We start from the raw sequence: 11,826 nt of genomic DNA, 5'->3' as shown, positions 1-11,826 counted from the left end.
CCTAGCATCCTAGGTGTATATGACTTTCTTCTTTCAGACGAATCCAGTCAGAGTTATATTAAAATTGTCTTTGATCTTCCAAGCTGTTTAATGGCAGTCAGCAGGTGTTGCAGTGCATCAGTCCAAAAGAAGTGAAATAAAGCGCATCCATCCATAATAAAAAGTGCCTCACACGGCTTTTGTAAGAAAAATATCCATATTCAAAACGTAATAATCACTTTAATGTAGCTTGCGCTCACTGTTGTACATGGAAGCAGCTCCGGGCGGATGACGTATCGGCTTTGCGCATGCGCCGCTCAGAAGTGACGAATGCTGAAGCGCAGGGGAGAGATCAAAACAAAACAACGGTCACTTTATTTCTCTTCTTTTGGACTGATGAACTGCAACACCCGCTGACTGCCATTAAACAGCTTGGAAGATCAAAGTCAATTTTTAATATAACTCCGACTGGATTCATCTGAAAGAAGGAAGTCATATATGCCTAGGGTGGCTTGAGGGTGAGTAAATAATGGGCTAATTTTCATTTTTGGGTGAACTATCCCTTTAACACTGTGCATTGGTGAATATTGATCTGCATGTTCCAAAACAAGTCAGAAAATTTCTGCTTCACTTCTGATCAACACTAACCAACCCTGTTAAAAGACACCAGACATCTAACTGAGGCATGTGTTCTTTTTGTACATGTGTGTCTAAGCACTTGAAGACCTTCTGTAGAGACCGTTCGAAACACAGTAACTTTAGCTGTACAATGTTCCAGTGACACAAGCAGTAGAATGGCAAGAACATTTCTGTTGGTGCTGAATATTCATGTCTTTTTTTATTCTGGATTTTCAGTATGCTTTTCAATTTTTTAATATGAGCTGTGTATGCACTACAGTTGTACGTATTAACATATTATGTTTATCTCATGAAAAAGTGCAAATAAAATCCCTTCAACCTCATGACTGCATGTATCATTGAATAAAATGCAACATAGAATATTTATATACATGCTTATAATATTTACCAAATACACTTTATAATTACGTTATTAAATAACTATAATTCATTAGTAGTAAGTTAAGTTATTTCAATCATTTTAATATATTTCTTTTACAGTTTTTTCAACTGCTTACACACAAAATCTTTACTTGTCACACAATTTCTGAAACCTGACACTCTTAACACCAGAACCACACACCAAATCTGCAAAACTACTAATTCTCGGCCTTTGACTCAGTTTTCAATTTCATAAAACACTTTTTTGCAAAACACAACACACAATTCTCTATGTAACACACAAAAATCTAACAGGAAGTATCTTGATTTCCTTTTTCAAACACAACCAAACGAAATGCCAAACATTCACCAGTGCCTCACACACTAACTCCTCACATTTGCTTTACTTAACAACAACCAATCATGGCTTTAGAATAAGCCTGAATACACAACTACACATGGTTGATGTATTTCTTTTCTTTTGTACTGTGTAACACGGTATTCACAACCACAAATGCTTACAGTAAGAAAAAAAGTATGGTTTCAATCTTGCTTTTCAACATTTTTCAATATCTCTCTCTGCCAATTACTTTCAATCTTGTACAGAAATGTACATAGGAGCTCATAAAAGAAGAGCTTTAGGTTTTGAATAACTGTATATGATATATCCAAAAATATAATATGGTAAAGGTGTTTGCAGCGTAAGACAAATGTTTGCTTTTGAGACGTTTTTGTGGTATTTTGAATGCAGTGCTGCATTTTGCTAGAGATGTGAGGCATTTTGTGTGTGCAATTCTTTGATTTGTGTGTAAAGTTTTGAAAAAAAGAAGCAAAGTTTTGAAAATGTGTGTAAGCAGTTGAAAAAACTAATATATTAATATATTATTTTAATATATATTATATATTATATAATGTTTTAATTACTAAGTGTGTGTGTGTATATACAGTATATATATATATATATATATATATATATATATATTTCAATCACTTTAAACTTTTGCTTCTTTTAATAATTTTAAATAAAATAAAAATCGTATTTATAGGGTATATTATAATAGCTTTTTAATGTATTTTTATTTGAAATGTTAATGTGTTTTTTATCGTGCCTCTTCAATCACTTTGACCTTATTTCTAAAATGTTTAAAGCTTAAAATTGCCTAGAAATGTGTTTATTTTGAGCTTTTCTCCTACCTATTATGTGTAGGATTTGGCAATCCTGTTGTCGTTATCACTGCAGCATATTTTTTTGGACAAATACAGAAATAATATTAGTACAGCTACAGTGTTTTCCGTTCATAATTTAAAAACAGAAACACACGGGATACAAACTGATAATAACGTGCTGTTATTCAGGTCTTCTCAAAGAAATGAGTCTATAATGAGGGGCGGTGCGCATGCGCAGAGAAGGCCAGTTTGTTGCAGGAGCGCGTGGCGCTATTGCCCGTAACTAGTCAGCAGCGCATATCTGACAACCCACAGGAGAGCGGAGAGCAGCGGATTGCATTCTGCCAGTGTAATATCAACATTGGAAAGGACGCAGTCAAAATACAGTGAGTAGAATATTGTTAACGTATTATAATTCATCGGTATTCTTAATAATGTATGACATTAAATAGGCGCTGTGGCCTCTTTTGTCTGTGTATTATGTGTTTATGGCTCGAGCGTGTCTGGTGTTGCTCATATACGGCGGCGGGGCCTGCAGAACTATCACAATAATGGACCGTTTGTTCAGCGGACTCACATGTATTACATATCACTGCAGGCTCCAGTGGGCTGTTTTATAGAGCGAAACGCAATATTTATGTGCACATTTTGGCGTAAAGACAAACAAGAGCCATATCAGTGATAAACAGAGCGCGTTAAAGGGCCTGTGTGACTCCCATCATGTAAGATACTGTAATATAGTTTAAGACGTCGTTTGCAGAAAATGATAAATAAACATGAAACTAATGCATATGTTTGTAATAATAACGAATATTATTGACATGACATAGTAAAACGCGCATAGTTTATCCAACTGATGGTAAAACACGCAGGTGACCTGTCAATCTCTGCTTCATTTCTTCAGACCCAGCATAATACAATAGGCACCATTTTTTTTTATTATTATTAGGAAAAATACCATTTGTAGAGTGCCAATAATCGTTTTCAACCAGTTTTTGTCTTTTACTGATTCTTGAGGTGTGAGGGGAAAAAAATACAGTACCTGTCATTAGTTTAAAATATGCATAATACACGATTATATTATACAATTATAAAACCACCTGTTCTCTGACTATAAATTAATATTATAAGATTGAAGATTAATAAACTTAAGATTAAAGTGCTGTATGTAACAAATGTACAGTAGCCTATATTTAAAAGAAACATTATTATTATTATAAGAAGGGGTTAATAAAAATGCCTTGTTTATAAATACGTTTTCAAAGTTTTACCTCAAATTAAGCACATTAAGATATTTATGAAAACATATATAATCAGGTCATATCATATTAATCATATGATATTTTATGTATCACACCATTAAATATTTATATGATATTATAAACCATTATGACACACACAAATTTGTATTTCTAAAATACATAAACAAAAATGTAATTCTAAAAAAAGTTACATTTTAAATAATATACTATTATCTTGCAAAAGCAGAAAAAAAATGTCAACCCTGTTGACAATTCAATCCATGGAGCTGAAACCATTTTTTGTAGGTTTTTTTTGTCCCAGTACTCAAGAATCAGAGCTTTACAGACTTCATGCAGTGAAATTCACATATATTGTGTCTCTGTAGAAGATGTGTGTGTGTTTTACAGATGTGATTTCCATCACGCAGTCTGCTGGGCGCACCAGATGTGCATGGTTAACAACATCTCAGAAACACTTTAATCTGGATGGATTATCTTTGAAGGATTGAAATTTATAGTGTGATTACAATTTTACTCTGCAGTGATGCAGTGATAACTGAAGAACAGAATTGAATAACACTTCTGATTAACCAAATAGAAATAAATTTTTTCCAGACACAGTGACATATTCAAAGAATGTGTACGATACCATCTTTACCTGCTATCCTGTTGTCAACATGAAATTGTAAATAATATATATATATATATATATATATATATACTGTATATATATGAAGTCACAGATGCCATAAGATTTCAGGGTATTACAATGAAGCGCATTATGTACACAGTGACTTTGTTCTTCTTTTTTCTTTGTAGGAGATGGCAGTGAATGTATACTCCACATCAGTAACAATTGAGAACCTGAGCCGACATGACATGTTGGCATGGGTGAACGACTCCCTTCAGCTCACCTACACCAAAATAGAACAATTATGTTCAGGTGGGTCATACTGCCTTATTTCTCAAAGTGTTTCTGTCTTTTATGTCATGAATGGCACTAGCATACTCTTATTTCTGCTCCACTATAGATTATATAACACTACTGTTAATTTCACAATAAAAAGGCTTTTACTTTGCCTTTGATCATATATGCTAAGTGTTTGTATCTCTTCCAGTGTAATCAGTCAAATTAAAGCATTTACTTTGCACTTAACACTAATAAGGTTAACCAATCACATGCATGCATGTTGATCAAAGACGTTTTTCTTTATTGTTCCTCCATGCAATGAATGAGCTTTATTAACCCATGTTCTCTTTTGCTTTTTGTCCTCAGGGGCAGCTTATTGTCAGTTCATGGACATGTTGTTCCCAGGGTGTATTCTTTTAAAGAAAGTGAAATTTCAAGCAAAGCTGGAACATGAGTTTATACATAACTTCAAAGTACTCCAGGCAGCTTTCAAGAGGATGAACGTTGATAAAGTTAGTTGGTCCTTTGGTGTATTTGCTTCTATGTTCATCTCACAGTTTTATTATAAATTTGTCTTTAACTTTTTTTCTTTCTTTTTTTACTTTAAATTTTCACCTTTTACTCTTTACTCATTTAGAAACGAAAGCTTTCAGCTCATTTGTTAAAAAGTATAGTCTACAATGACAGTTGATTGATTGAAGGCATGTTTATTAATATAGCATGTTTCATACACAATGGTAATTCAAAATGCTTTACAGAAATGTGATTATTACTATTCAATGAAAAGTAAAAAAAAACAAAAACAAGTAAGGAATAATTTATTTAAAAGCTACTACCAAGGAAAGAACAATACTGAATGCATATCAATACAGAAATAAAATTATACTGTCACACAATGTTGTAGAGACAATGACAATGAAGGTAAAAGTTCCAAAATAAGACTTAATAATATCAACAGTTTGATCCAAACATAAACAGGCAAGTAACACAACCATAACACGGACGACACCAGACAGGCAACTGAACTAAACAGGGAGTATAAATAAGAAGGAACTAATGAGGTAATTAATGAGGACACAGGAACTTATGTTTTGAACAAAAAAAAGCAACCGGTAAGTATGAAAGTTAATGTATAATATGTAATTATTAATTAGGTTATAACAGTGTTTTTTGAACATTCGTTTTTATGAACCATCCATTTACCATGGTATGAAGCTAATTAATATTCAATATAACAGACATCTCTAATAAAAAATGAGAAGGAACTTTCATCAATATCAAACATCAGGCCTAGGTATTGCTTAACAGATCATTAGTTAAATAGTTATGAATGTAAATTAGTTATTAAAGTTTGGCTTATACAGTATATTGATGTAGTATGCATTATACAGTATGTTTGTATATTTTTGTTTATCAAATAATCAACCAGTCAGGGTGCTGGTTTTTGGTGTCGTTTGTCAGGTTATCTGAAAATATTACTTGAGACAAGGTGTCTAATGTTCTTTGTCAAATATGCGTTTGTGTTCTGTAAATTTCCTAGGATATGAGAAAAGATTTTAGCATAAAAATTACACCTCGAGCTTACAACTTAGTGTTATATTGATCTAATGATTTGTTTTCCTTTTGTTATCCAGATAATTCCTGTGGAAAAATTAGTGAAAGGAAAATTCCAGGACAACTTTGAATTCGTCCAGTGGTTTAAAAAATTCTTTGATGCCAATTATGACGCAAAAGAGTATGATCCCATTCAAGCTAGACAGGGCCAAGATGTGGCGCCTCCACCAAATCCAGGTGAACACTTTTCCCACAAACCCAAGAGAACTAGTCCCTCAGGTAACCTTGAGATTCTGCCGCCGCTTTGCTGCATTGATTGCTGAGCTTCTACTGATTGACAGCGTGCTCTGCAAAGCAGCTGGTTGTGCACGGGCCTCAGAATGATTTACTCCATGCCCAAGCTTTCATGAATGAGAAAACAATTAATTCAGCATTAAAACAGCTCTGTGTTGCTCTGTTAGTGCAGTACTAACAAACAGTTTTCCAAAATCAGTTCCACAGTGTTCTCTTGCTTGCTTAGTGTCACTTCGGTCAGTCCTATTCATCCCTCAGTTCCTCCAAATTCTTTATTGGTCATTTTAAAGTTATCGTCACCTGAAATAAGTTACAAAAAAACATGCCTTTTATTTTAACCCTCTATTGCATGCCTTATATTTTTAAACATCAGTTTGCTTGCATAAAAATGGACCTCATACTAAAATCAAAAACAAAACAAAAAGAAATGGGAGGCAGCGCTATGTGGTGATAGAAAGAAATAAGTTAATAAAAATAAAACAAAAAAAGTAGAAAAAATAGAACAAAAATAAAACAAACTGTAATATTACAGGAACTATTAGAACTGGCTTCTAATAGTTTCTAATAATTAATTTAGCTTTTTAAACACTGTAATGTAAATTCTAAAAAAATAAAATTATGTAAAAAAAAAAAATTGTAAATAAAGCAAAAAAGACACTACTGTTCAAAAGTTTGGGGTCAGTAAAAATACCTTTATTTTTATACATAATACTTTTATTTATAAATATGAAATGTTTCTAAACAGCATATTATAATGATTTCTGAAGGATCATGTGACACTAAAGACTGGAGTAATGGCTGCTGAAATTCAGTTTTGCCATAACTGGAATAATTTACATTTTTAAATATATTAAAATAGAAAACAGTTATTTTAAAGCCTTAGGTGGGAACTTTTGATCATTAGTGTACAAATTATTTATGAACTCTTTTAAAATGAATTTTATTCACTAATAAATGTAAATCGTATTTTTTATAGGTGAAAAAAAGGCTTTTTGAGGCAGAGCATAATGTTGAGCACAAGGATGTAGTGCTACCAAAAAACTACTTTAATTTTTTATTTTTTATTTAAAGTCATCCCTTCATTAACAACCCTTTATTGACATCTTTTGTGCTTGAAAAGTGATGAAAAAGGGTTACCCTGAGGCAAAATTGCGCAATAGAGGGTTAACAGCCAAGTACTGGAAACATAGAGTCCCCAGAGAGGTACAAAAGTGGTGTCCTAATTTGCTGACAATTGACTGCTTTTGTGATCGTTGGGGTGGATTGGGAATGTGACCTCCATTTAGTTTGTAGTCACATCTCGTCACACTTGCCTGACTTTGGTTAAACCTGCCAGATATAAAGTGGATAATAGGCTTTTGGAACAGTTAATGTTTGATCACACACAGGCTTAACCAAAGTAATGGGGTAACAAGCAGCCCATGCTGTAGCTTGTTAAAGGCTGATCTTACTGAACCTCTTCTGAAGCTCATTTTAGTGAATCATTAGCTCTGTTCAAAAACCTAGTAAGCTGCCACCTTAGACTGCATTTAAAGGAATAGTTCACCCAAACGTGAAAGTTTGCTGAAAACGTAATTGTCCTCAGGCCATTTAAGATGTAGAGGAGTTTGTTTCTTCAGCAGAATGTTAGCATTACGTTAAATTTAGAAATTTAGTATTACATCACAGGCTCACCAATGGATCCTCTGCAGTGAATGGGTACCATCAGAATGAGGGTCCAAACAGCAGATAAAAACATCAATGCACAACTTCATTCCAAAAATTAATATCTTGTGAAATGTTTGTGAAATGTAACAAATTCATAATTAAGATGTTTTTAACTTCAAACCGTTGCTTTCGGCTAGGTTCTCTATCCATAATATTGCTTTCTTCAGTGAAAAAGTTGTCTCGTCTGAATCAGGAGAGAAATATGCACAAGCTTAGTTTACAAGCAAAAACAGTTTTATACAAATACTGTATGTCAGTGGATTTTAATGTGAGAGGACAACAGGGGAATTACTTTTTCAGAGGAGGAAGCATTATTCAATTTCTCCAAATCTGTTCCGACCATGTATTGCATGAGGGTGAATTTTTCATTTTTGGGTGAATTATTTCTTTAAAGGCATCATAAGCTCACTCTTGAGGATGGTCAAAAGATTGGACAGAGAAATGATCTTATGCAATTCTGGCCAAAACTAGGTATTGTATGTTTATATACTGTATATGTGAAGGCAATTCCAAAATCCAATTTAGTAAGCTTCCTAAAAAAAAATAAAAATAAAAATAACTGTTCGCAGACAGAATTCAGAATTGACTGTTATTTGAGCTCTCATGAAGAGTTCTGTTTGTGGGATGTTTCAAATCAGTCACTTACAGTATGAGGGGCCATTTTGGCCCACTATGGTATGGAACAGAGCTTAATGTGTTTAAAGAAGCTGATAGAAATGACAAAAACCTAAAATTGCATGGATTAGTTTGTACATTTACTGAACAGATCCCATTTATTGTAACTACATGCAAAACATCTCCAATTTCAGGGCCTCAGAGAACATCGCCAACAGTACCTAAAAACATGCCCACACCACAGAGGGTGACCACCACCATAAGGAAGAACCCCACACATGCCCGAAATGGGGGAAGTGATGCTGAAATCATGGAGCTTAATCAACAGGTAGAGTCCCCGGGAGGGTAAGGAAGACTTACTCTACCTTGGAATACTTTCGATTGGAGATTGTAGAGAAATTGAATATAAAGAAAGTGTTGGCAGATTTTGCATTTGTCATTTTTATCTTTCTTTTCTCCCATTTTCCTCAGATCATTCCTTATCTTCTATCCCACCTATTTAAATAATTGCATTTTATTTGATATTCTTCTATGTCTGGATATAGATTGTCTTATCATAATAAGCATATTGACTTTTTCCCAGTAAGGAATGGTCATGTTCTGATGAGTAGTATCTTACAATTTGTTCTTTGTCTTTTGCTTTGTTTTTTTTAAGTTAATGGATCTGAAGTTAACCGTAGATGGTCTGGAGAAGGAGAGAGATTTCTACTTCAGCAAACTTCGAGACATTGAACTGGTCTGTCAAGAAAATGAGACTGAAAACCACCCCATTATCAGTAGGATAATTGACATTCTGTATGCCACAGAGGTACTGCCAATGACTTTTATATCTGTTTTGATAATTATTTGACTGATATATCTGTCAGGTTGATTCATAATTGCGATATCAATTTGTATCCACTGTTGACCGTGTTCAAGTGACCATTGTTCTGTGAATTTTTGCATACGAAATCCAAGTGGGTCTTGCAGATTTGCCATGTTAACCAACAGAAATGTGCTTGGTTTAAAAGTGACTTCTGTGTGAGTTGTGCTTCATATGTCGCAATGTTGCTGCTATTATAGCGGGGACCCGACACATATCACTGAGAGCTGCTATCAGTTATTTTTGGTAGATTATCAGTAGATTATCTATCTACTGACAATAGATAATTGATCCCTTTTTTGTCTGTGAAATTTTCCAAAGTTGACCACACCACCAGTCGGAGATGGAAATACCAGAGTTAAAATTTCCCATTTTAGATCTCAGAGTGTGCCTGATGGCATTAGAAGAGTTCTAATGCCAGTTATGGTTAAAACACTTGAAAACAGCTGTCAATTATTACATTATAAACTTAATTTTGTAGTATGGTCATTAGTCATCACCATCTTGGAAGTCAAATTTTGAGCACCATTCAAGTTCTAAGCTGTCTGAATTGCAGCAAAATCTATTGATAACTCTATATGAATAAATATGAAAAATGGCAAGCTGAGGCCTCAGAATCAGAATCAATTATTTGAAATGGACATGAAATGACTCTAGTCCTAATGCTATTGTCAGTGCTGCGTAGATTACTTACAAATTGTAGTCAGTTACTAATTACAGATTACATGATAAAAACTGTAGCTAGTAATGTAGTCTAGGTTACTTATTTTAGGTAATGTATTCTGATTACTTTTTAGATTACTTTTTTTTTTATCTTGTTTTAAACTTTCCAATAAACATACCATATTGATAAAAAAAAAAAAAAAGAAAATATATTCCTTAAAATATTTCTTTCTTTCTGTCTGTTTGTGAATATAGTCAAAGTTGAATGGTACACACTGTAGGATTTTTAGAAATAAATTTTTAAAAGAGGAAAAAAGAAGAATTGGGGAGAATCAAATTATGAATAATTTACTGCCATTGTGTGAATAATATGTAATCCATAAAAAAAGGAACTGTAATCTGATTATGAGCATTTTAAAATGTAATATACTCTTAATTACAAGTACTCCGTAATCCGGATTACATGTAATCAGTTACTACCCAGCACTGGCTATTGTTGCTACTGATGTTTTAATTAGAACCACTATGAAATTGTGACCTAAAGTTAAGAAAACTAGTCTAATGACACGCTCTTCAGGAATCATAATGTACAAATACAAAACTACATTATAATCACTGGAATATACAAAATGTTACTTAATTTTATACAGTGCAGTGTTGAATGCAGTATACCGTGATCTTCCTAAAAATGCTCATTTTTTATACAGGATGGCTTTGCACCACCAGAAGATGATGAAATAGATGAGCAGGCCCACTTGGACCAGGACGAATACTGAGCATCCTCCTCTTCCACATCATCATAACCCTTCATCATTTCCTCTCCCCACCACTTTGAATGACTCCCCTCTATCACACGCTGTTAATATCCTCTCAGTTTCCTACAAATGTATGGCTCACCATATATACTCTAACTCTTTGTCCTCCGACGCTGGTTTATGCCCTACATAGGTATCAACAAACACTCGCCGTCCTCACCCCCATCCAGACAGTAGCACCAACAATGACACATCCTAGCCGTCACAGCATGTTTTACATAACGACATAGAGAATGAACAAAAGAAAAGGTATCATAGATTGTGGGTAGCACAACAGACTGAAAAAAATTTACATATTGTGATGGGAAAGACCTTTTTAAAGAAAAAAGAAAATGAAGAAAAATGTTGCTTGGAATGCAGTTATTCGTTGTGAGATTTTCATACATATTTTCTTTGAGGTCTGTCTTGGCTCCATTCAGTATGAAATGATCAGTATCACACCATCCATCTGTGTCTCCAGCTTCAGTCTGCCTCTCTCACTGACTGTACGCTTTTAAAGGGATAGTTCACACAGAAATGTCTATTCTGTTATCAATTTCTTACCCACACGTTGTTCCAAACCTGTATGACTTTCCTTCATGGAATAAACGAAGCAGGTTGCTCATTTCCTTATGACTGCAGAAAATAGGGACTGAAGCTTTCAAGCTTGAAAAAGGACACAAATGAATGAACCATAAAAGTGGTCCAATACGATTCATACGCTATATTCCAAGTCTTAGAGCTTCTTACAAACTTCAAGTACACCTGTGACCAGGGCCCAGTTTTTCAAAAAATGTAATCTGGATCAAATTGATCCGGATTTGGAAATCCCATGTTTTGCTATCCAGGATCACCTGATCCATCTTACTTTTATGCCAGTTTTTTAAAGGAACATTGGATTGGATCACTGTGATCCAAATACCAAATTTCAGGATTACCAAATCCTGTTTACCAGAGCCTTAAATGGAACCAACAGTGTAGCCTACTGGCTTAGCAAAGAACAACAGGTAGGCAAAATACCGGTGGCCACAAATAGCCATT

The 11,826-nt window shown here is 34.0% G+C and overlaps 1 protein-coding gene across 3 annotated transcripts; it reads left to right on the top strand.

Moving 5' to 3' along the window:
- Nucleotides 1–2,443: 2,443 nt before the first annotated feature.
- mapre3a (microtubule-associated protein, RP/EB family, member 3a) lies at nucleotides 2,444–11,826 on the top strand. Of its 3 annotated transcripts, none has more exons than XM_016475447.1 (8): nucleotides 2,447–2,531; nucleotides 4,002–4,071; nucleotides 4,206–4,329; nucleotides 4,663–4,808; nucleotides 5,931–6,129; nucleotides 8,661–8,794; nucleotides 9,122–9,274; nucleotides 10,699–11,826. In XM_016475447.1, exons 3-8 carry the CDS (start codon nucleotides 4,209–4,211, stop codon nucleotides 10,765–10,767), a joined length of 822 nt encoding a protein of 273 aa, XP_016330933.1. In that variant the 5' UTR covers nucleotides 2,447–2,531; nucleotides 4,002–4,071; nucleotides 4,206–4,208; the 3' UTR covers nucleotides 10,768–11,826. The 3 variants fall into 3 exon arrangements, with proteins under 3 accessions (XP_016330934.1, XP_016330933.1, XP_016330935.1); XM_016475449.1 differs by having other exon boundaries at nucleotides 2,448–2,531; nucleotides 5,931–6,087; nucleotides 10,699–11,823; XM_016475448.1 differs by lacking the exon at nucleotides 4,002–4,071 and having other exon boundaries at nucleotides 2,444–2,531.

The sequence above is a fragment of the Sinocyclocheilus anshuiensis genome, unplaced genomic scaffold (assembly GCF_001515605.1).
Source record: "Sinocyclocheilus anshuiensis isolate Anshui unplaced genomic scaffold, SAMN03320099.WGS_v1.1 scaffold676, whole genome shotgun sequence".
NCBI classification, from domain to species: Eukaryota; Metazoa; Chordata; class Actinopteri; order Cypriniformes; family Cyprinidae; genus Sinocyclocheilus; species Sinocyclocheilus anshuiensis.
The sequence above is the reverse complement of the archived record's forward strand: the minus strand, read 5'-3'. Positions and strand labels throughout refer to the sequence as shown.

Coding starts and splice junctions, on each gene's coding strand:
- mapre3a (XM_016475448.1), top strand. CDS start 4,209: ATGGCAGTGAATGTATACTCCACATCAGTAACAATTGAGAACCTGAGC. Junction 4,330..4,662: donor AATAGAACAATTATGTTCAG/GTGGGTCATACT, acceptor TTTTGTCCTCAG/GGGCAGCTTATTGTCAGTTC. Junction 6,130..8,660: donor CAAGAGAACTAGTCCCTCAG/GTAACCTTGAGA, acceptor CTCCAATTTCAG/GGCCTCAGAGAACATCGCCA.